Source organism: Trematomus bernacchii, unplaced genomic scaffold (assembly GCF_902827165.1).
Source record: "Trematomus bernacchii unplaced genomic scaffold, fTreBer1.1, whole genome shotgun sequence".
Lineage (NCBI taxonomy): Eukaryota > Metazoa > Chordata > Actinopteri > Perciformes > Nototheniidae > Trematomus > Trematomus bernacchii.
In genome coordinates, this window is record NW_022987564.1 from 12,942,114 (window position 1) to 12,965,396 (window position 23,283).

The 23,283-nt window shown below is 43.1% G+C and overlaps 3 protein-coding genes across 4 annotated transcripts; all 3 read left to right on the forward strand.

Annotated features, from left to right (window-relative positions):
• Positions 1-5,594: 5,594 nt before the first annotated feature.
• Positions 5,595-8,123, forward strand: s100a11 (S100 calcium binding protein A11). Its single transcript, XM_034125111.1, has 3 exons — positions 5,595-6,123; positions 6,204-6,350; positions 7,800-8,123. Exons 1-3 carry the CDS (start codon positions 6,013-6,015, stop codon positions 7,932-7,934), a joined length of 393 nt encoding a protein of 130 aa, XP_033981002.1. The 5' UTR covers positions 5,595-6,012; the 3' UTR covers positions 7,935-8,123.
• Positions 8,124-9,847: 1,724 nt separating this feature from the next.
• s100u (S100 calcium binding protein U) lies at positions 9,848-17,064 on the forward strand. The gene is made up of 3 exons (XM_034125112.1): positions 9,848-10,103; positions 12,776-12,904; positions 13,341-17,064. The coding sequence occupies exons 2-3, from the start codon at positions 12,785-12,787 to the stop codon at positions 13,902-13,904; spliced, it is 684 nt and encodes a 227-aa protein (XP_033981003.1). The 5' UTR covers positions 9,848-10,103; positions 12,776-12,784; the 3' UTR covers positions 13,905-17,064.
• A 285-nt stretch (positions 17,065-17,349) lies between these two features.
• On the forward strand, positions 17,350-20,101 carry s100s (S100 calcium binding protein S). Of its 2 annotated transcripts, none has more exons than XM_034125093.1 (4): positions 17,350-17,418; positions 18,607-18,653; positions 18,990-19,143; positions 19,424-20,101. In XM_034125093.1, exons 2-4 carry the CDS (start codon positions 18,640-18,642, stop codon positions 19,613-19,615), a joined length of 360 nt encoding a protein of 119 aa, XP_033980984.1. In that variant the 5' UTR covers positions 17,350-17,418; positions 18,607-18,639; the 3' UTR covers positions 19,616-20,101. The 2 variants fall into 2 exon arrangements, with proteins under 2 accessions (XP_033980984.1, XP_033980985.1); XM_034125094.1 differs by having other exon boundaries at positions 17,384-17,418; positions 18,607-18,657.
• Positions 20,102-23,283: the final 3,182 nt, after the last annotated feature.

Here is a 23,283-nt window from a genome sequence, read left to right on the forward strand (position 1 = left end):
TTGAGCGGGAGGTTACACATTCACAGGCACCAACTCTCAGCCTGTAATGATACACAAACCAACCTGTGTGGCACTCACTGACCTGATATGCGGATGAATGAGAATGCTCCAGAACAATTAGTCACTATGCGACACTTCAGAGAGAGCTTGTCATTCTTTGAATTCTGAAACAAGTCGCCATTGTCAGGATTGGAGTTTTGTGTGTTAAGTTTTGGATTGTTGTTTTCATTTTCCACCTTTTATTTTGAAATGTTTTCCTCCTTGTGTCTTGTCTGGTCCTACTTCCTGTGTTTGCCTTCCTGTCTTTAGTTTCCCTGGTGTGTCTGATTGTCTCATTGTGTTCACCTGTTGCCCTTGTGTTTCTCCCTCCTTTACCCAGCTGTTTCTTGTCCCGTGATTACCCCTCTCTGTATTTAGTCTTGTCTTTCCCTGTGTTCCCCTGTCGGTTCATTGTTTGTCTTTCCCTTCACGTCACGCTCCATGTTTGTCCCTGAAGTTTTTTATCCTGGATTCTTTTCTCGTGCTCCCCTGATTTGGTAATGTTAAAGGGGACCTATCATGCAAAATGCACTTTTGTACGTCTTTTATACATGAATATGTGTCCCCGGTGTTCCAGGGAACTCACCAAGTGTCAGAAAACACAACCCTTTCTATTTTCCTCCATACCCAAATCTCTAAAAAAGGGGCTGCAACGGATCTGATAAAAACTGATCCAGATTTGAACACTGTCCTGACTCAGGACGGTGGCGCTACGGCTATTGGGCCAACTCTCCACCTATCAGGGGAATGTGGGGTTGGGCCACGGCCGGCCATTGCCGCTCGAAAGCGCTGGAGACGCAGTAGTACATATGCCAGGCCTATAAGTGGCGCTGTAGTCTACCACAAAAGCAGCGAAGAAGACTTCCCGCGCATGGTTACCATGGTTACCCTTCTGTTTATTCTCCGCTGTGGCTTTTTTTCTCCCTCCCGGAGGCAAGCGTTTGCTCCTGCGCTGCTTTAATTCAATGCAATCCCTCCCCGTCGAGGCAAGCACTGTAATTCTCTCCGGTTAGTCCACCAGCAGATGACAAACACACACCTCTCCGCCTCTTCCAAGGAACGAGGGGACCGTGCGGCAGAGTTTCAGTTTTTTTTCCACCGCCAAGATGTCCGTTAAAGTTTAAATCTTCTGGACAAAATTAGAAAAGTGCCGGTCAAAGGTCTTCTTTGTTATTTATTGAGCTTTAAAACAAATGAATAACGACTCTATATAATAATAGGCTATAATAAAACACGGAGGACGGAGATCTATTTTTATCCCCCTCTTCTGACTTGATCAGAGCGCTCCCCTCTCCTGCAGGGGGGCGTGGTCAGTTGCAGCTCACAGAATCAGCCCCCTGCAAAAACAGGGCTGGAGAACAGCAAATAGAGCGAAATGAGGCATGGCTAAAATGCATGATCTGTTTGGTATTTTGAAAACAGAAACGTATAAATATACCTTATATAGGTATGGCCCTACAATATATCATTTAAATATAGCATGATAGGTCCACTTTAAGTTTGTTTCTTGTTTTCTTTTGTCATCGGCTTTTTGTAAAATAAAGCTTGCCTTTTGTTATCCCTTAAAACCCGCTTATCCTTTTTAATACTGCATTTGGGTCCTACCTTTTCCACGCATCCTATCAGAATGAACCGACCCACTATGGACCCAGCAGAGTTTTATTTTGACTTGGATTTGATCTCCCTAGAGGGCCTAGAGTACACTCTTCAGTGTTATTATGCTGAGTGGAGTAGAACCTCGGCTAAAAGGGACAAAGAGGCTGTCCTCAAAAAGGCACAAATGGAGGTGGACAACGTGCCATGGTTGAGGAGCTCGTTGCCTGAATTGCTCAGAGTTTTTTCTCGTAGCCCTGAGTGCCAGTCTCCATTCTCTGACCCTTTCTTGGGATCCCGCCTGACGTTTGGAGGTCCACGGAGCCTCCAAAAGACCTCTAAAAGACGCAAGGTCAGGAGGCCAGCTCGTGCTCCAGTACCGGTCCACACAGCCATGGTTCCGTGCTCCAGTGCCGGCCCACACAGCCATGGTACCGTGCTCCAGTACCATCCCACACAGCCATGGTTCCGTGTTTTCCGGTTCCGTGCCCAGCAGCCATGGTCCCTGCTCCAGAACCGGCCCTTACAGCCATGTTTCCGGCTTCAGAACCGGCCCACACAGCCATGATCCAGGCTTCAGTTCCGGTTCCCACAGCCATGGTTCCGGCTCCAGAACCGGCCCATACAGCCATGGTCCCTGCTCCAGAACCGGCCCATACAGCCATGGTTCCGGCTCCAGAACCGGCCCACACAGCCATGGTCCGGGCCTCTGTTCCGGTCCCAGCAGCCATGGTTCCGCCTCCAGTTCCAGCCATGGTTCCGGCTCAAGTACCGGGCCCAGCAGCCATGGTCCCGACTCCGGGTCCTCGTCTCCTGTTGGCTCTCCGGCCGACGCCAGCTCCCCGTGTTCTGTCGGCGTCCCGGCCGACGCCAACCCCCCGTGTTCTGTCGGTGTACCGACCGTCTCAAGTCTCCTCTCAAGTTCCTTCTCAGGTCCCCTCTCAGGTCCCCTCTCGAGTCTCCTCTCGAGTCTCCTCTCGAATTCCCTTTCAAGGCACCTCTCGAGTTCCCTCTCAAGTTCCCTCTCAAGTCCCCTCTCCAGTCCCTACTCTAGTCCCTACTCAAGTCCCTACTCTATGTGCCGTGCTGTTGGGGGTCCCTCCGACTACTGTTCTGTCGGGGGTCCTGCCAACCCCATGTCCTGTCCCGTTGGGGGTCCCTCCGACTACTGTTCTGCCGGGGGTCCTGCCAACCCCATGTCCTGTGCCGTTGGGGGTCCAGCCGACACCTGTTTCGTCGGGGATCCTGCCAACTCCATGTCCCGTACCGTTGGAGGTCCAGCCGACACCTGTTTTGTCGGGGGTTCTGCCAACCCCATGTCCTGTTCTGTTGGGGGTCCCGCCGACACCTGTCTCGCCGGGGGTCCTGCCAACTCTATGTCCTGTCCCGTTGGGGGTCCCGCCGACTACTGTTCTGCCGGGGGTCCTGCCAACCCAATGTCCTGGTCCGTTGGGGGTTCCGCTGGGGGTCCTGCCAACTCTGTGTCCTGTTCTGTTGGGGGTCCCGCCGTCAACTGTCTCGCCGGGGGTCCTGCCAACTCCATGTCCTGTGTCGTTGGGGGTTCCGCTGAGGGTCCTGCCAACTCCATGTCCTGTGCCGTTGGGGGTCCAGCCGACACCTGTTTCGTCGGGGTTCCTGCCAACTCCAAGTCCTGTGCCATTGGGGTTTCCGCTGAGGGTCCTGCCAACTCCATGTCCAGTGTCGTTGGGGGTTCCACTGAGGGTCCTGCCAACTCCATGTTCTGTTTCGTTGGGGGTTCCACCGGATTTCCTGCCAACACCTGATCCTGTCCTGTTGGGGGTCCCGCCGATACCTGCTCCGCTGGATTTCCTGCCAACACCATGTCCTGTCATGTTGGAGGTCCCACTGACACCAGCCCATGTTCCGTCCAGGGTCCCGTCTTCGCCTGTCCCGCCAGGGGTCCCACCAGCTCCTGCTCTCAATCCCAGTGCTCCGGCGATCCAGCTGACACTGGAGGGGTCCCATTGCGGCGTACGTCGTCCTCCGGAGCTGTCCCGTCACCGCCTTCGTGCCCGTCCTCCGGAGCGGTCCCGTCGCCGCCTTCCTGCCCGCCCTCCGGAGCTGTCCCGTCGCCACCTTCTTGCCCGACCTTGTGCCTGGCCTCCTGAGTTCCCCAGCCCCGGCCTTCGCCCTCGAGCCAGGCCCCCTGAGTTCCCCAGCCGTGGTCTTCGCCCTCGAGCCCGGCCCCCTGACTCTTCCAGCCGCTGGCTTCGCCCTCATGCCCGGCCCCTGAGTTTGCCCGCTGTGGCCTTCGCCCCTTTTTGAACTCTGCCTTGCCCCCGGGCCGTCCGCCTGAGACCCCCACCATGAACTCTGCCTTGCCCCCGGGCCGTCCGCCCGAGACCATCTCCTGTTCCTCTGCCTTCCCTCTGGGCTGTCGACCCAGACCCGTCCTCCGGACCCCCTCCACCCACCCTTTTGGATATGTTGGACTTTGTGTAGGGACGTCTTGTATCCGTCCCTTGAGGGGGGGGGGGGGGGGGGGGGGGGGTTATGTCAGGATTGGAGTTTTGTGTGTTAAGTTTTGGATTGTTGTTTTCATTTTCCTCATTGTGTCTTGTCTGGTCCTACTTCCTGTGTTTGCCTTCCTGTCTTTAGTTTCCCAGGGTTGCGGTCGAATAGTCCATTTAGCTTAGGAACCTTCCTAACGGAGTGAAATGACCCGGAAGTCCCTCAGTGGCAGCCATGATAAGTGCCGTTCGAATTCTCTAAATTAAAAGGAAAGGAGGTTTCAAACTTCCTTTACAACCTCCTTTAGCTTAGGAACCACTGGACCTCCCTAACCGAAAGGAGAGGAGAAAATGCTGCCCCACAATGCCTTGCAGCCGCGGCATTTGCCGTCACACAACAGTCGGCCGTTCACGGAAACAATCGATTATGAACGAGAAATGATATCATGAAAGTTACGGTTCAAAACGTATGTGGTAAGTTGCCAAAGTGCTTTGTTTTGAACGTTCATCAGTATTATAATCAAAAAGAGAAATATGAACGTTAGTTTTTACTGAAATGATCAAATAAAGTCAACATTTCACAGTCTTTACTAAGCTGTGTGGGGTTTGTTCAACTTTTAAAAAGATGTTTGAATGGTGATATACACAGTGATAGATCTTAAGGACTAACGTTTATAATAAATACATTTGTATTGCTTTTAAGATCTTTTCATAGTTCATACAATCATACGTATTGGGATCATTTGTATTAATGTGGACCGGAGGGAGAGGGTGACGAGCATAAGTTTCACTTTCCTTTTTTATTTCAATTCCAACTTTGGTCATGAAGAATATGTTTCTCTGTTGTCCCTGTTCATAAAGCATAAAACAACAGCATCAGAGCACGGTGCAGAGTTTACAGTAGTCCCTCGTTCTTATTAAACATCCCTGTTGTAGTCCGCTGTATAGAAAACTTAGGAGCTGTTTTTTTGGAGTATTCGACCGCAACCGTGGTGTGTCTGATTGTCTCATTGTGTTCACCTGTTGCCCTTGTGTTTCTCCCTCCCTTACCCAGCTGTTTCTTGTCCCGTGATTACCCCTCTCTGTATTTAGTCTTGTCTTTCCCTGTGTTCCCCTGTCGGTTCATTGTTTGTCTTTTCCTTCACGTCACGCTCCATGTTTGTCCCTGAAGTTTTTGATCCTGGATTCTTTACTCGTGCTCCCCTGATTTGGTAATGTTACGTTTGTTTCTTGTTTTCTTTTGTCATCGGCTTTTTGTAAAATAAAGCTCGCTTTTTGTTATCCCTTAAAACCCGCTTATCCTTTTTAATACTGCGTTTGGGTCCTACCTTTTCCACGCATCCTATCAGCCATGCCAGCATTTCTGCATGCTTATGTTAATTTTTCTAACTAGGATTCCGTTATCCAGTTGCAACCTGATTCCAGAATAAAAGACGACAAAGGCACATTAAACTACACATGGAGTAAACTACAAAATATCTAAAAGATAATCTTGAGAAAGTTAAATTCCCCAAAATATCAGTAATCTCTCATTCTACATAATCTTTAAACTCCTTTAACATGTAATGGGACCATTTCTTCCTTCTCCATGCACATTAACTGCTGTACTTGGAAAGACTTACAGAGTGTGTTGTCCCTAATGCCGTATTATTTGAGTCATGTTTTGTATAAACTGATTACTGCTTACACATGCACGATTCAGTCACTTGATTAGAACGGCCTGACAGAGATCCTTGCTCTGCAAACCGACTAGAAACGGCTTTTGTGCTTCCATCAGTACAAATTTGCCCTTTTGTAGGACAGTGTCAGTTTTTAGCTGTGTGTGTGTGCAGTTTTGAGTGGAAATCAGGCCGAGATAAGGTCAGGCGCTGGATGGGGGAGAAGAGGGCGAGTTGAGTGTTTTCCGCTGATGTGTGCGGAGATGAAGCGTATATATATTCAGAGAGGTGATGGTCAGAGTGGAGGCACAGGGTTCTTGATACCAGCTGAAACACACCACTCAGGATCTCAAATACTAAAGGTGAGGCCATTGCCATTGTTTTTTTACTACAGTCGGACTTTGAAAGATGTTCGTTGAGGTTTCATTTCTTTACTTTTCAGGTCCCTACACAAACCATCATGGAAGCTGCCATCTGCACCTTTGTCTCCCAGTTCAAGGCGTACGCTGGGAAAGATGGAGCCTCCAGCACTCTGAGCAGAGAGGAGTTCCACAACCTGGTGACCGCTCAGCTGCCCAACTATGTCAAGGTAAATTATAGAAGTTTATAGACTCTGATTTCTACCTGACTTACAAACATATCCAAGAAACTGTCATTTATGATGCAACATAACTGCAGACTTTTGAGATTTGACTGCAGTGTTATTCAGAGTACTGTTAGTAGACTACTGTCTGTTTATTGCTTTTCACAAAACGCCACATTTGTAATTGTACAATTTAATCAATCTGTATATGAGAATGTAATATACGTTTATATGTCATATAGTTTTTGTGATTATTATTTTTTATGTTCCATTTTGGTGCCCCATGTTTATGCTCAGGAAGTAACTAAGTGTATCTACTAAAGTACTGCACTTACAGTAAGTACCATTTTATGCTACTTTGTACTTCTACTCCACTATTCAGAGGTAAATTGTGTACTTTTACTCCACCATTCATTTAATACTTTAGTTACTTTGCAGATTTGGATTAATGATGTGAAATATAATCAACACTTAAATCAGACTTTAGTTACACCTGGATTAAATTCACAAGCTACCCATCAGTATACAAAGTCATTAAAACTAGCTGCACCTTTACCAGCTTTGATAACACTTTAATGATCAATAATTATAATCAAAACATGTAATATATATTATTCTAAAATGGACCAATCTGCAGAATGAGTACTTTTACTTTTGGTACTTTAAGTATATTTTAATGCTAATACTTTTGTACTTTTACTTGATTAACATTTTGAATGCAGGACTTTTACTTGTAACAGATTATTTTTACACTCTGTGTACTTTTACTCAAGTACAAGATCTGAGTACTTCTCCCACCTCTGTTTATGCTTTGTGTCCTTATATGAAATATCATTACAAGGTCTCAGACTGCAACATACAAATAATATATAGGGCTGCATGTTAAGCCAATTTTCTTTCTTACTCTACCTATAATTATTTTATTTTTGTTCCTGTGGAGTATATCATTGTGTATGATGTTGTATTCTTTTTAAATAACACTGATTTCCTACCTTTTGATGTGTATTCAAATTACGCAAGTTGTCTTAGGGAAATACATATTACTGCATTAGATGAAGGAAGGCAAGCAAACATTTGACAAGCTATAAAAAACACAGGGTTATTGGTTTTACTTCATAAATCCCTTTTTTTGTTTAACTGATTATCAAATGTGTTTATTTTTAAATGTGTGAGTGTAATGTTGAATCTCTGAAAGTGGAATTTTCCATTTTTTTCCATTTGATTTTTTTACCACTGTTATCATCCAAGATATAGGACATTTTAATCAAACCCATGCACAGAATCAAAATGTTTTTTTCTTCTTGAAGGATTTCATCATCAGGAAACTATTTTGTGGCTGTAATTGAATTAGTACTCCAGTTATATTCATTAACCATTAGGTGGCAGGACAGTCTTGCAGAGAGATTGCAGCTCAGAGTGATCTCGTATTGATCTCCTCTCTGTGATCCCCAACAGAACGCCAGCGACCCCGGGGCCATCGATCAGCTCATGGGCTCGCTGGATGAGAACAACGACGGGGAGCTGACTTTCCTCGAGTTCTGGCAGCTGATTGGAACACTGGCAAACAAGCAAGGAGGCTTCACCGAGTAGAGCTCGCCGTCTTCTGTCAAGATTGTGCACCACCAATCAACGCGATTGAAGTCGTCCCACTGTAAACTCAGAGGCATTTCTTTTATCACTCCACCAGTGCCACATGTGTAACTCTTTAGTTAAACATTTGTTGAATGCAGGGGACTTTGAATTAAAGGCTTCATTGTCCTGAGCCCTCAGCCACCAACACTCACTGTCCTGTCATTCATTCACCACATTATATGATGTACCATGCACCCACATTTGAGCGGGAGTGTATTACAGCCTTGATTTAGGGGTCTGTAATCCTATATGCGTTACTGCTGCCACAAATAAACCATCCGCCCCATATCTTGTTCCATAGAGCTTCATAATGCCTACACAAAGCGGCCTTTCCAAGCGTTAAGCATAAACCATAGCCGGATCTTTACTGTCTCTCACTAAGGCCTCAGTGGACTGTGTAATTGGGATATGTGAACCACATACATCTCATTAAGTTTGGGACATTTTGAGCGTTGTAGTCTCAATGCATTGTCCTTGTTTAGCTGTTAATTATCTGTGTTACACGGTCACTTTGTGCTCATTCTGATGTCTAGACAGAGTTATGTGCTGGCTTGCTACCCAGCTGTTTTATTGCCTATAGGCCTGTTTTAATTCTGTAAAGGATAAGGTGCTGCTAAGTGATGTTGAAAACACAGATACGTTGGCAGATTATAAAATGTGCCCTTTGAATCCAAATTAGATATGATAAACTGCCAGTGTGGGAGGAGTGAAGGTGAGACAAAAAAAGTAAGGGCACTACCTGTGTGATTGTTTGTGCACTTTGTGTATACGGGAAAGTCTCCTTAGTGAGAAACCTGGAGATTTTTCACCAAATAACCTGTGTCTGAAGGCTTGTATCTCAAAGAATCACCCATGAGATTTAATCTGTAGAGGGAATTTAAAGACTACTCAAAAGCAATTTCAAGAATCTGGCAAGACTGCTTTACCTCTTGCAACAGTGTTGCCACCCTCACTGGCTTTAATATTTCCAATGAAGGTTCCAGTACCACTTTACAATAAGACTACCCTTATAAAGGGTTTATGAATAGTTTGTAATTCATTTATTAATTAGGTTCTGAACACTTTATAAATCATTAATAAGCTTTTATAAGACATGAGATAAACAGGGCAACTGTGACCGGTTGCTTGCCAAATAGTGAGCCCACATTTATCTGTCTTATTGCTACTTAGCTTACTTCGTCTTCATCAGCCAGCATCCTTGGTATCTGTTGCTCACTGAGTTGATTCTCGCCAATGTAAGGCTTAGTCATCTTGCCAAATAGTGAGCCTGTGTTGTATGAAAACTGTTAGAACTGGTTTATAAATGGTTCTTAATGATTAATAAAGTGTTTACAACCTAATTCATAACCTAATTATAAACCCTTTATGAATCCTTTATAAGGGTAAAGTTGTAAAGTGGTACCAAGATTCCTTTAAGCTCTCAAATTTCCAAAGTGTCAGTTGGGAAAAACTTGAAGCTCCAACACAAGTTTAGCTGTCTTTTACAGTTGGAAACTATGATTTTGTTCATGTTTGTTCATTTTGTGAGTGCAAAACACATACAGATGTGTAAAAAAAAGAAAAACAGATGTGTAAAAAGACATCCTCCCTGGAAAGGATTGTAAGAAAATGGATGATAGCTTTGTTTTAAAGTGTTTTTTTTGTCTACATTTAACAAGTGAATACTTTAATAAGCAGTCGAGGCTTGTGCAGATGAAGTAATCCCTCCCGCCCTGTCTCCTCGTCCCAGCAGATGAAGCTGCTCCAAGCCACAAGCCTGGATAGTTGGCGTGAAACTGTGCAAATCACGCATGACGTGAAACAGCTGGCCCATGAGCCAGAGATAATTCCAATAAAAACCAAGTATAAGTGTTTTGATACACTTTCACACCCTTTTCCTGAGCGTTAGAGCCGAGCTCTTCCACATTCCCACTTCTCCCTCTCACTCTTCCAGGTACACGCCCTTTGACTTGTCAGGGGGAAAAGTTTTAAGGAAAGAAAAAAAAAACTAAATCACGGAAGAGATTCTGCTGTCCTACTAGTTTGGCAAGTTCCCTAGGCTCAAAGCAGCGTAAAGGCGGAGAAAGAGGGCAGAAACTCACATTTGCGCACATTTATACACTTCGCTTGTCCCGCAGACGTTATACGGTGAGTTGAATGCGTTTTACTGGATTCTTTTAAGTTTCTCGTGCGTATACGCATTGTATTTGTTCATGGATTTTGCCACGTTTCGATAGACTCTTGCTAGAGCCATCCCATGAAACTTGGCCGCGGACTGACTGCAGGTCGGTTTCAATGACTCCTGCACTCAGAAATATTTGGGCTCACGTTGCACTTTTTTAAGAGTAAATTATAAAAGTTGGTGGTTAATCTGCTTTTATTGACGTTTACTTTCGGGTTTAGTGACGTGTTTGATAGCCATATGCACTCTCTCTCTCCCTCTCTTTCCCTCGGAATGATATTTGGTATTTTTATGTGGATCAGTACTCATTTTGTAGATCCTTTGCAAAGGGAATATATAATAAAGAAGCTAAAGGTGGCAGAGTATTGAGAGTGTATACCCTGGTTCGCGCGTAAAAGCGCAGTTTTACGCAAAATCAACAGTTTGCCCACAATATGCTTCTTATAAAGAGGCCCACGGGAGTGACAGCTTGGCATTCTGAGTGGATCTTTGTAGAGCTGTGTAGGTTGTGACTTCTTTAACCGCTTTAATTCAACATTGAAAGCAGCGTATGGTGTTAATGATGAGTCCTGGCAGTGTTGCGCAACGTCCCGCGTCCAATTGTTGCTATTTTCAAACCTATCTGAACTATGGATGATAGACAGCCGCTGGACGTCTGCTTACCACAATTTACGGCCACAACCTAACTTGTTCCTCTGTTAATATTTGATGCCACACGAGCGGTAGTATTGTCATTACTCTGCGCACATACCGTATCACGTTCGCCCATTTGGAAACACAACACGCAATCTACTTTGGGCTATGGAGTGAAACGGGAAACCCTATGGTTGTAGGCCTGTATATTTAATTATTTGCCCCGTTGCTGTTTTGGCCTTTTAAGACAAATAACAAGGATTAGTTTGTCTCTTGAGTGGGACAAGATGAAGCTCGATATGGGACCGGAGATGCAATTCATTTGTCAAAATTAGGGCACGTGTTGGGACTCTGTCCAAGCGAACAATACCACCTTAAGAACGGTATAGGTAAATAATGAATGTGATTAGGGACAGAAATGTCAATCCTAAAATAGAAAAAACGCCGTTGCTGTTTTTGTGTGTAAAGGACACACCAAAATCCGTTAAGGATCTTGTGTGCTCAGGCTGAGGGTGTGTCAAAATATGGACTGCTCTCCATAATCACAAAAACTGACAATATACATGATATCTAGAGTTTTTGGCTAATGTACTTCTTTTAAAATCCTGGTATTATCACTATTATTTAATGACAAGTGCATTAACAATCAGATAGGATATGCTTCATTTACTATACAAAATGTTTCTGCATTGGGCTCACATGGTGGCCAAATGGTTCAGACCAAAATCATGCATCATTAGGGTCAAAGAGTCACATTTTCGAGGAGGAAATTTGACCTTTGTAATAGTGTCAGAGCTCTTTGTCTCTTAGGGTATAATGATTGTAACAGGCCCCTTCCTTAATTAGCCACATGTGCATGTAGTGACTGCTGTGGAGAAATGTCTTGGCTTGAGTGGGACATGCACTTCAGTAATTGAGATATGAATGTGTCGTCTACAAATGACTGCTAATCTGCCACGAGTGACATGGCATCCTGTGGAGACAAGGAGTGTTTTCTCACCAGCAGAAACTGTTGTTTGCTCTGCAGTATTTGAATACTGAAGCTGACAGACAAGTACGTTCGCCTCGAACACCCCTCCACCGCTTTGGGGCAAAACTAGCTCGGAGTTGGCCTGTAAATTCCTGTCTAAGTGATCTCCACAGACAGCAATGACTGGAATTCCTGAAAGGCTGTGTCACCTACTGGCATGTTTTACATTTTGAGCTATGTCTATAGATTATACATCTGTCAATGTCTAACTGATGATTGTGTCTATATAAATCATGTGAAACTATGGGGGGTTTTCTCCTGGTTATCAAGTTATCAAGTCTTTTGTCAAATGTGTTAGTGTGCACCAGTGTGAAGGCTCAAGAAAAAACAAGGGCAGCAAAGTGAAAACAAGTATGAGGCAGTGACAAGCAAAGGGTAAGAGAGGCAGATACAGCTGGTGAGAGAGAAAGAAAGACAGAAAGAAAGAAAGAAGGAGAGAGAGAGCGGAGCAGACCGGGACTAAGTAATCCTTTAGGTAATCTGAAACCCAGTCCCCATGGTAGCTTCAGTATATCAGGTGACCTATCAAAGATCAGAACTTCCATTGTGCATCACAGCTTGTCTCTCAATCAGACTCCCTCTCACCCTCTTAACTTATCTCACGTCACCGTCCCTCCCTTATGCGGCTCCAGACTCAACACCTGAAACTAACCCTCATGGGGACGCGCAAGGAAGATCCTCTGTTTCATTTTCCACTGGTTTTGCATTATCGTTACAATATTTTTTTAATCAAAACATAGTGGAAGACTTTGCAATCATCATCTATCCATCTATCCATCCATCTATCTATCTATCTATCTATCTATCTATCTATCTATCTATCTATCTATCTATCTATCTATCTATCTATCTATCTATCTATCTATCTATCTATCTATCTATCTAACTAACTAACTAACTAACTAACTAACTATCTATCTATCTATCTATCTATCTATCTAACACCAATATCTTGACCTCTTCCTTCTCCCACAGAGAGGAATCATGGAGAATGCTATTCAGGACCTCGTGAAGGTCTTCCTGAAGTCAACCAAGGGAAAGGAGAGTCTAGGAAAGAATCAGTTCCAGAACCTCGTCAAGAACCAGCTCTCCAACGTCCTTTCGGTAAGGAAATCCTCATTGAACCTCTCTGAAATATGACCGACACTTGCATTATGTAACCACCTCATAGAAAACACAAAGCAGTCTTGCATAAACAGAGGCTAGTTTCAACCTGTTCACAATTTTAAGCATTGTGACAAGTGGTTGTGTAATATAGGTGTATGGGGTAAAGTGATCTGATATGATAGAATAATAATAATAATAAATTCAATTTATAAAGCACCTTTCATTGCTAGCAGCAATCCCAAGGTGCTACAGGAGGCATAATAAAAACAAACAAAATAAACAATGACATTCATTAGCATTATAATGTAGATAGGGCCACTCTTAGAGGGTAATTTACTACTTCTGTATGCTGATTTCTCCACTGGGATTCCAGGTAAATTAGATAATCATCGTGCTTGATTGTCTCATGATTGTGTGTGCCTATTCTCTCCAGGATACAGAAAGCAAGGAGGCGGTCAACAACATGGCCCAGGGATTGGATGCCAACCAAGACGGCAAGGTTGGTTTTGAGGAGTACATGAAGCTGGTCGGCTACCTGGCTGTCTCGCTCAGTGAACAACGTGCAGCTGCCAAAGAGGAGCCTGCTCAAAATAATGCGTCCGAACAAGTGGCACAAAGTACCCCCGCCAAAGTGGAGGAGAAGCCAGAGGCAAAGGAGGAAGCCAAGCCAGAAGTGAATGAAGAGGCAAAGGTAGAAGCAGTTGCTGACGCAAAGGTAGAAGAAAATCTAGTTGGAAATGCAGAAGCTAAGGTAGAAGTAAAGTCAGAGGAGGAGACGCATCCTGAGGCAGCGAAGGAGGAGGAGAAACCAGCCGCAGCAGTTGTGGCGGCAGCATTAGAGGAGGCAACTCCAACGGTGGATGAGGTTGTGAAAGAAGTGGTTGTGAAAGAAGAGGAGATTAAGGTGGAAACAGAAAAGGTGGAGGAAGCCGTCGAGAAGCTGGCTGAAGCTGTGGAGGAAGAAGTGGAGAAGAAGATTGAGGAGGCGACCTCATAGGGGACAATCCATTCCTTCACAAAAAGAAATCACACTACATTCTTACAATCAACACTACACTAATCACAGCATGATCGCCAAAATATGCCACTAAAGAGTTTTTTTGTTCAAATACAGACAACTTTGTAATACAAAATATTGGTAAAAGTTCACAACCCTACTAACCTAGTTGAAGAAACCCCATTCCTCATTTATGATAAATATGTACATGACATTGCTTTGTACTATTTGTTACCACTATGTCTATATGTACAGCATGTGCATCCCACTATAGCACATTTACCTCATTATGATCATATACTATGATAGCATGCAGAAGTACTCTATCATATGCATGCCATATCCCTGTGAAAAGTTTACTGCAAAATAAGATTTACTCTCAGCAGCATACTGACACACAAAGTGCCACTGCAGTCAAGATGTCAAGTTTAAATACAGTCCTTTCCCCACTAATATCTTTAACTTGGACTTTTTCAAAACCTCTCTACACTGCTAACAAAGCCTTGGTCCTTGGTAAAACAAGCTACAGCCATTAGCCGGTTAGCTAATTTTAGCACAAAGACTGGAAACGCGGCAAGCACCTCTAAAGCTAACAAATTGACATGTTATCTCTGATCAGTTTAGAATGTGACTCTTGTACGGTAAAACATTTTATTAAGCGAGCTTCCGAAGTGCTGATAGATGGATTTTGTTACAAACGGAGCCATGTTAGCTGACTGTTTCCAGCCATAATGCTAGGCTAAACTGGCTGTAGCTTCAGCTTTACCATACAGATTAAAGTGAGGTGGTATCAATATTCTCAGCTAACTCTCAGCATGAACGCTAATAATGTCCCATAACATCAAATAATTATTTTAATTGTTGCATGGAAATCTGTCAATAACACCATTTTTACATTCTCATCTTTTAACTCGCAATGCTATGTAGCTGATTTGGCATGACAATAAACAAATTGTTTTGCTGAAGATTTGCATTAATTCAACCCATCTTTTTTGTGTACTCAACCCTCATCTCCCTCTCTCTCTATCTCACTCTACTTTATGGGCTATCTGTCGCTTCCTTTTGTTTTCTGTAACTCCCATAAAAGTTCACCCCAAGTGGATCCTACAGTATATTCCAATAACCCCAAGTCAGCTATGGATTACGGAATGTAAGATCAAGTTTGGTCCTAAATAATTGAGTCTCAAGAAAGAAATCCACACCAAAGGACCCTTATGGTCAAATGGGAGCCCCAAATGAGTCCCATGGGAGTGGGCTGTTGACTGGAGCAACCTAATCCACCTGGATTCGAACTGGTAGACAAGAACAAGATAACAAACACCTACAAGTAAGGAAACCCATAACAGGTGTCACTTTGTGTCAGTTTTTATCTCAAGTACTTACCAACACAATTACTGCATTTTTATTTGTTATGTCAATGGTATTTGAATGGTAATTGATCCATAAATGTGCCGGTGCATTATCTGGAGGGACCCTGGTAGCACTCGATTGGAGTTACAGAAACCTGGCTCTCTTTGAATATGCTAATTGTTGCTTGCTGTTTTCTGCTTGTATTAGCACAAGTTTAACAGCCATGCCTGTTTGTCGGTCACACCCTCAAACAGATTAAGGACCCTGTTTGACCTGCAACTGGATCCTTGAGTCACAGGCATTGGGAAACCACTGGATTAGGCATTTGAAGGGTAGAACACCCTGGGACAGAAATAATTACATGAATGTAATCCCGGGCTTCAGTGATCCTGCCTATCAGACGAGGTTGTATCAGAGGGATCATTTTCCGAGGTGCTTTTTTAAAACAAAATAATAATACTGAGCCATCAATATAGATCTATGTGGTGTGCTCTTTTACAACAGCCTATACATAAGATGTTGCATGCTACCATTAACATTGTAATGCAATTATTGTGGCCAAATATTTAAGTTCGACATGGCCTCTTTATATTTAACTTTGTAACCTTACTCTTTCTTGTTTGGACCACTATGGAGATCACTTGAAAACATACTTCTTTGTCACCTTATATGCAATTCGTTAATTACAATTTAATGATTTGTAAATTGTCTCATCATAAATAATGCAGCCATGAGAAAAAGGCTTGTGTTGCAGGCCCACTATGATATATGTCTACCTGGCCTGCTGCGTAGTGCTCAAGGCACACACATTTTGGGCACACTACCAAATGTGCACCTTTTGCACTGTAACTGCACCTGGCACTTCAAACTGCTCAGCAGCTAAATGGGCAAGACAAATAAACCTGTGAGTCATGTGGTCACCCTGCCTCACTGCGACACTCCCATTGTAAATACTCTCTCATTCACACTCTGCTGTGTTTCCTGCATGATCTTTTACTAACAAACTTATTGGAAATGTTTTGGCTATTGAGGCGTCATTATTCATTGTTTTATTACAATCTATATTTTTTTATATCAAAACATTTGTAATCATGATACTTTCTGTGAAAAATAGAAACATATCACTCTCTTGCACCATCTACGGCTAGATTACAGCATACTGGCAAGCTTCAAACCCTTTTTGCTATTCCCCCATAGGTCAAGCTTGTTTTTGCATTTTTATGTTGCAATAGATAATTCTATTGTAGCTAATGCTTTCTTTTAACCATTTTGGAACAGCAGATTAGCGGAGTGCACTGTGAGTTTTCTTTCAAAGATTCTGAACTGTCTGAACTGGAAGTTTTTTCTCCGTCCCATAGTGTGAACCCCACCCAACTTTAACTCCATGTAGATTTAAAACATGCTGAAACCAAACACAGCAGATTTGCAGCAGGGAGTGTTTGCCGCCAGATTATTCATTGATACACAATAGCTCTCATTCATTCTTTGACACAGTAGATGGGCATACAAGCCTTAAGAATTCTCCCAGCAGATATAATAAGTGTACATACAAGTAAACGGATGTGCTTTGGGTCAAATATGATTGTGATTATGGGACCATTCCCAGGATATTGTGCAGGGTTTCATCATTGTGTGTTGATGTACTCTTATTTCTTGCTAGAGGGTGTATGTGTTTAGCAGTTGGACTAATTTAAGTCCACTGACATGTCCAGTAAACTCCAATATGCTAGCATGCTATGCTGTATCATTTTTGCTAATTCTATGTAACATGTTTAATGGCTAATATTGAATAAAACTGTGACAATAACAATTTGCGTGACCTTGTTTACTTGCAAGAAAGCTGTGTGTGTGTGTGTGTGTGTGTGTGTGTGTGTGTGTGTGTGTGTGTGTGTGTGTGTGTGTGTGTGTGTGTGTGTGTGTGTGTGTGTGTGTGTGTGTGTGTGTGTGTGTGTGATGGAAAGCACCTGCAAAGGGAGAGAGATGGAGGGAGGATAGAGAAACAGAAGTAGAGAGTATGTAAGAGGTTGAAGGAGTTTGGAGGGGGAGGAGGGGGAGGTGCAGGTGATATTTAAGCCACTGGCAGACTCTCTCCACATCCATCTCTGCCTTGGCTCAGTCCCCTGCACCTCTTCAAAGACAAAGAAGGCCCTCCATCAGCACTCAGGTAAGACAGACAGCTTGAATGGGTTTCTCCATTGTACTTTCTCCTATGTATCTAACTCGTATAGTCAATGATACACATTTTATCAGCTTTGGAACAGTAAATATCTGTAGAATCAGAAAACCTCTGAGCATAACGACACTAGGCGCTAAAATAGGACTGCGGGAGACATTTCACTTTTTTATCTTAGGTTATTGTTTTCTTTCTTTTGATGCTGTGCAAACTTTGAGAAGCGCACAACCGGGAATTCCTACATCAAAAAAGTTAAACCAATAGGGACTTCTTACCAAGCAGTGTGAAATTACTGTGCACTGGTATTTATACAAAATAATATGTCAATGCCCTATTTTAACAATTTGCTTTTTTAGTGTCATTCGATATTGATTATTCCATACCGTTAACCATGGCGTTACCATATGCATCTTCATTACATGCCTTACACAATATTGTGTTACTGATAGCATTTTGGTCTCCATGGTTTTCTTTTGTATTGTGTCAGTCAGTGAGACGGGTGACCCCTATACATTTTCCAGTAAGCCAGCTTTGGTGTCCACTCGCCTCCTCTTTTATCTCCGCCGCCTACAACTCTGAACTCTGCGGCACAATGTTCTGCAGAACGATAAGAGGCAATAACCGGAGACTGACAATAGCATCCCTGTCTACTTATGCAATAGCTCATAGTTAATAAATCATGCTCAGGGATGGATTGACATATTGATTCTGTATAACCTTAAAATAACAGCCTATATCCTAATTTCTAGATACCTCAGCTTTTGAACTTGACTAGCAAGTTGAATGTGACTGAGCGAGGGTGAAAGTAATTGAGTTCCATCAGCTGTAGCCACATATTAGATCACAGGCCTGCACCTCAGGGTACTCGGTTTCTGAATGTGAGCACCAGACTAGTTTTGTGTTTCTCTCCTGGTTTCCATCTTGAATGATGAGGCTGTTACAGGATCAACAGACATGAAAACACTTTCCACCGAAACCACAGGTTTAATTGTTACATGCATTACCCATTCATTCACAAGAGCAATAACTCAAAAAGTAAACTTTCAAAACAGCTGAAATGTTCTTAAAACTATGTTTTAGGTGTCACAAAGCATTTTTTGTAAATATGTTGACATAGAAAAGTCTTAACACTCTAACTCTGCATCATTGACAGTGACTAATCTGTGTCTGTCTGTGCAGTCTCTCCACAAATCCAGCTCAAGAAGCTCCAAGATGCCGGACACAATGTGTGTAAGATTGTTTCGAAAAGTTTTTCCAACGCTATCCTCCATCTTTCCATCCAAACCTCTGCAATGTAAAACCTAGTAAGGTCACGCAAACACAGTGACCACACTACTTAAATTAGGGTGAGTAATAGCCTCTGCTTACACGCAGAGCGTTATTCGACCCATTGTGTAGAAATGGGAAAACCTCCTTCCTTCCATCCATCCATCTACCTGTCCAACTATCACTTTGACTCAGAGGTGGCTTCCCCCTTGATTGGCATGTGACCGCACATGCAGCTTGGGCTGGAGCGGGCATTTTGTAGCAGATTCTGACCTTTGGACCTGATAACTTTGCAGTATGTCCAAGGAGCCCAGTTCCAACCTGGAGAGTGCCATGCAGATGCTCATAAAGACCTTCCACAAGTACTCCGGGAAGGAGGGCGACAAGTTCACGCTGAGCAGGGGTGAACTGAAGGAGCTGCTACTAGAGGAGCTGGGGACTTACTTAGGGGTAAGGAAGTGTGTGAAGTAGAAAATACGTGCTTGTACACTGCACATGAATGAAGTTTGCAAATATGGGACACACGGGTGAAGGTATGCACTCACATACTGGGACATGCAAGCTCAGACAAGCTTGTTCATTGATGTATACCCACACACACACACACACACACACACGCACACACACACACACACACACACACACACACACACACACACACACACACACACACACACACACACACACACACACACACACATTCTGAACCCCCTGTTCCTCCCTCTGACAGGGCTCCTCCAAAGATAATGAAGCAGTTGAGAAGGTGATGAACGACTTGGACGCCAACAACGACGGGGAGGTGGACTTCACCGAGTTCATCATCCTGATGGGCGCCCTCACTGTCGCCTGCAACGACTTCTTCCTGGATAGCAAAACAGATGAGACACCAAAGGAAGGCGAGTCGGCGGAGAAGAAAAATTGAATCAGTGCAAGAGAGGAGAGGGGGGAGAGTAGGAGGGAGAGGAAGGGGTAAAGAAGGAGGAGGAGGGGAAATAACTGTTGCAATGGATTTTTGTCTTATGCAATTTGTAAACACTACAACTACATATGAGGGGAGCGGTCCAGCAGATAGATTGTGGGTCCACAGTATACAGGATATTCAGCAGGGGTAGTGTTTTCTCCTATTTTTCATACCACAACATATCCGGAGCTAGTTGAACCCAAAGTGAGTGACTTTACATACAGAACAGGGTATATTTAAATTCAAATATAGCAGTTTTAACAGTTTGTTGTATGTTCTGAGCAAGGCACTGAAAGAAAGGAAGCTAGAGCACTTCTTGCACATGAATAATTTGTGAACATATATGAAGTAACAGATTATCCTATTATTGTATGTACTCCGCGTTGAACAATAGAATATGATTTATCCCATTTCTTGCGCATATTTTGTAATCCTTTTTGGTAATAACCAGTGCATTCTTCAAAAATATTAAACATGGCATTTAACCAACTATTCATTGTGTTCTTTTTGATTTCCACATACTTCCTCTCACACTATATCCCTCATGTATTCTCAAGTATTCACTGACATGTCGGCCATGAATTGCCGCACCTGGAAATCACGTTGAATGAGGAAGAGAGGAACAATGCCAGAATAGTGTGTTAGTGTGTGTGTGTGTGTGTGTGTGTGTGTGTGTGTATTGGGGATTCCCACCGAGTAAACTGCTCCAGCTCACACATCCTGCCAACAATATCCTGCAAGTCTTGTTCCACTAGATATAAACTGACCCAGATGTTTGACTTGGATCCGCATGGAAAACTTCTTCAAAAGAGAGAGACAGAGGGAGGAGAGGAAGAGGGGGAGAAAAAGAAAGAAAGAGGGTGTGAGGGAAGATAAAGAGAGTGTGTGTGTCTGTGTGTATTTTTGAATGAAGCAAGGACTGCATAAGCGGGGAGTGAATCCAATTTATGGAGTACATTAGTCAAGTATGTAACTTGGAAAGCCGTGGTATAATCACAGAGGAATGTTCAAGTTGCTGTGACTGTTAGCACACTTACTGTCCCACACACACGTGCACGCACGCACGCACGCACGCACGCACGCACACACACACACACACACACACACACACACACACACACACACACACACACACACACACACACACACATAGATCAGAAAATCACCACGTCCTCTTCCACCTCATTGGCTTTTACAGCTGCTTGTTCGTTTTAAAGAATAAATGCTGAGCAGCTGAATCACAGATCCTCTCCTGGAGGGATACATTCACTTCTGGTTGTACTTGTGCTCAAACAATGATGAGTCTCTTACCTACAGCAAGAATAATAAACTGATTCCAGGTCAGCCATCGTCTATGGGCGTGGTTCACCCTATCTGCTTTCATTCCTCAACCCACTTTGTTTTCTAAAGGCGTCCTCTGATTGGTCGTTTTGAATAAGTGCTTGGCCTGCAGATAGGTAAACATTTTAACCCTGTTGTAGCCTGAAGGAAGATAAACAACCTGTTACGACTGTTACAGTAACAGTCTGGGTTACCTGTTCTCATACCTTAGGAGCAATACAACAGCTGTTTTCATGTTGGACAAAAAGACAATAATACAAATACAGAAAAGGAGAGAGAAGATTGAAACATTAAAAAGGGAAATGATTTAATATGTAAAGAGGAACAACTTCAAAGTCTGTCGAATAGAAACGGCGTCACGTTTACAGTAACAGAAATTCAGTACACCTACACTGGTGGAAGAAGTATTCAGATCCACAGCAATGGAAAAAAAAAGTAGAGATTTATTTGCAGCAAAATGTACTGAGCCTATTCAAAGTATTTGTTCTGCAGAAAAATGCCCCCCCCCCCCCCCTAAATATTATAATAGGATAATATTAGATGTTAACAAAGGTGTATCCAAGCATAAGTTGCATTTTTTATTTGTTGCTGGTCGGTTCCCCTTCAAAGGGTCACGAGATAAAGCTGCTATGAGATGATTATTGTGATAGTAAAGATGGAAATAAATAGTATTCTACCCATTGCAAACTGATTTTTTGACTTTTTTAAGAGGGTTAGGTTTAAGAAGTTTTTCTACGTTGAAGCGCCAAAAAAAAGTTTGGGAACAACTGGTTCAGTCTTTAATGACGTATTGTGTTTTATAAGCTTATCAGGCATTTTAATGGTAAATCTTTATCTGAAAAAGTAACAATTGACTACAGTTCTCGAATGAATGTAGTACAAAGTACAACATTTCCCTCTAAAAATGGAATGTAAGCAGGTTGCATCAAATGTAAATACCCAGGTAAAGTACAAAACAGAAAAAGAGTATTTACATTTCATCACATTGTATAGGTGGATTACAAGTTTTGACTATTTGGCCTCAAATTTAAAAGTCTATATCCTTCCACATGCAACAAGTGTTATTTTACACTGTGAATGTATTTTATATTATAATTTGTGCTTATTAAATGCAAGGAAATTCCAGTGGAATTTGGTTTGTAGTAGAGGAGGAGACTGAATTCTGGGTGTGTGACTGAGGTGTATCAGCTGTGAGAGACAGGCCTTCACCAGTAGTTGTGATGTGAGGCAGTTACATAATTCACACAAGACCTTTTCAACCACACTTTGAAAAACAATGGCTGGAGGACATCCTGCAAACAGTATCTAAAAACACGCATGACCTTACGATGCGAGCCGGTTTAACCTAAAACACACAGGTCTCTCGTGATGGATCACACATGGCAGTTGCTGCCTGTGTGATGAGCAACACAAAGCCAGGCCATGTCACCGAGCCCGAAGCATCTGATAAGGAAGGCAGGGACACTTCGGTTACAAACAAAGCAGGTCAAGCGACACCCAGATGTCAAGCCACCACATCCATCAGACAGCCATCACATCAAGATGTCATGAAAGAGGGGTCAGCGGTTGCATGAGAGTAGGGTGGCATGCGTGTGAGAACAAAATGAAATTATTCATTCAAGTATACAGGAGCAGAGATGGCTCCAGGTCTATATCCTGTGATGATTCATTCCTTTCCAGGTGTAGCTCTCTCTCCTGGGTAGAATTTGAGAAGGCATGCTTTCCTCAGGTTCATGAAATCCATCTTGATAGAAGACCGCAGGGAGACCTTATGGCTGCAGCTCACTGCCAGAGAGCATTCAGGAGACATATGAATTACAAGGAGCTGTCACTCCTGATTCATATAGAGCATGCTTTGATAACCCCGTTGCATTTCAGAGAAAAATACTGTTATCTTATCACTACATAACACCACATTGTTAAAGAGTTGAAAAGTGCCTTGTCAATCTTTTCAAATGTTCCAATAATTTAGGGAAGGGAAAGACAAAATAAAAAGTAACCGAACCTTTAATTCCATCCACCCCATTACTCCTCTCAGAGCACATCAGAATATCATGACCCCGGGTTGGGAACAACTCTACTAAAACATTGAAAAGTAAAGTATGCCTGCTACAACAGCTGCTTAAACATAGGTGTATTGGTGCTTACAATCTAATAATATCACACAATAATCCATCAGTCACAGAAAACTATTTATATGTAGAACAATTAGTTTGACTTGAATGGGTTCAGTATATTTTGCAGGTACATTTACATGGTCGTATCATTATTTTGGCTTAAGTGAACAT

Coding starts and splice junctions, on each gene's coding strand:
- s100a11 (XM_034125111.1), top strand. CDS start 6,013: ATGTGTGCGGAGATGAAGCGTATATATATTCAGAGAGGTGATGGTCAG. Junction 6,124..6,203: donor CAGGATCTCAAATACTAAAG/GTGAGGCCATTG, acceptor TTTACTTTTCAG/GTCCCTACACAAACCATCAT. Junction 6,351..7,799: donor AGCTGCCCAACTATGTCAAG/GTAAATTATAGA, acceptor GATCCCCAACAG/AACGCCAGCGACCCCGGGGC.
- s100s (XM_034125093.1), top strand. Junction 19,144..19,423: donor AGCTGGGGACTTACTTAGGG/GTAAGGAAGTGT, acceptor TCCCTCTGACAG/GGCTCCTCCAAAGATAATGA.
- s100u (XM_034125112.1), top strand. CDS start 12,785: ATGGAGAATGCTATTCAGGACCTCGTGAAGGTCTTCCTGAAGTCAACC. Junction 12,905..13,340: donor AGCTCTCCAACGTCCTTTCG/GTAAGGAAATCC, acceptor TATTCTCTCCAG/GATACAGAAAGCAAGGAGGC.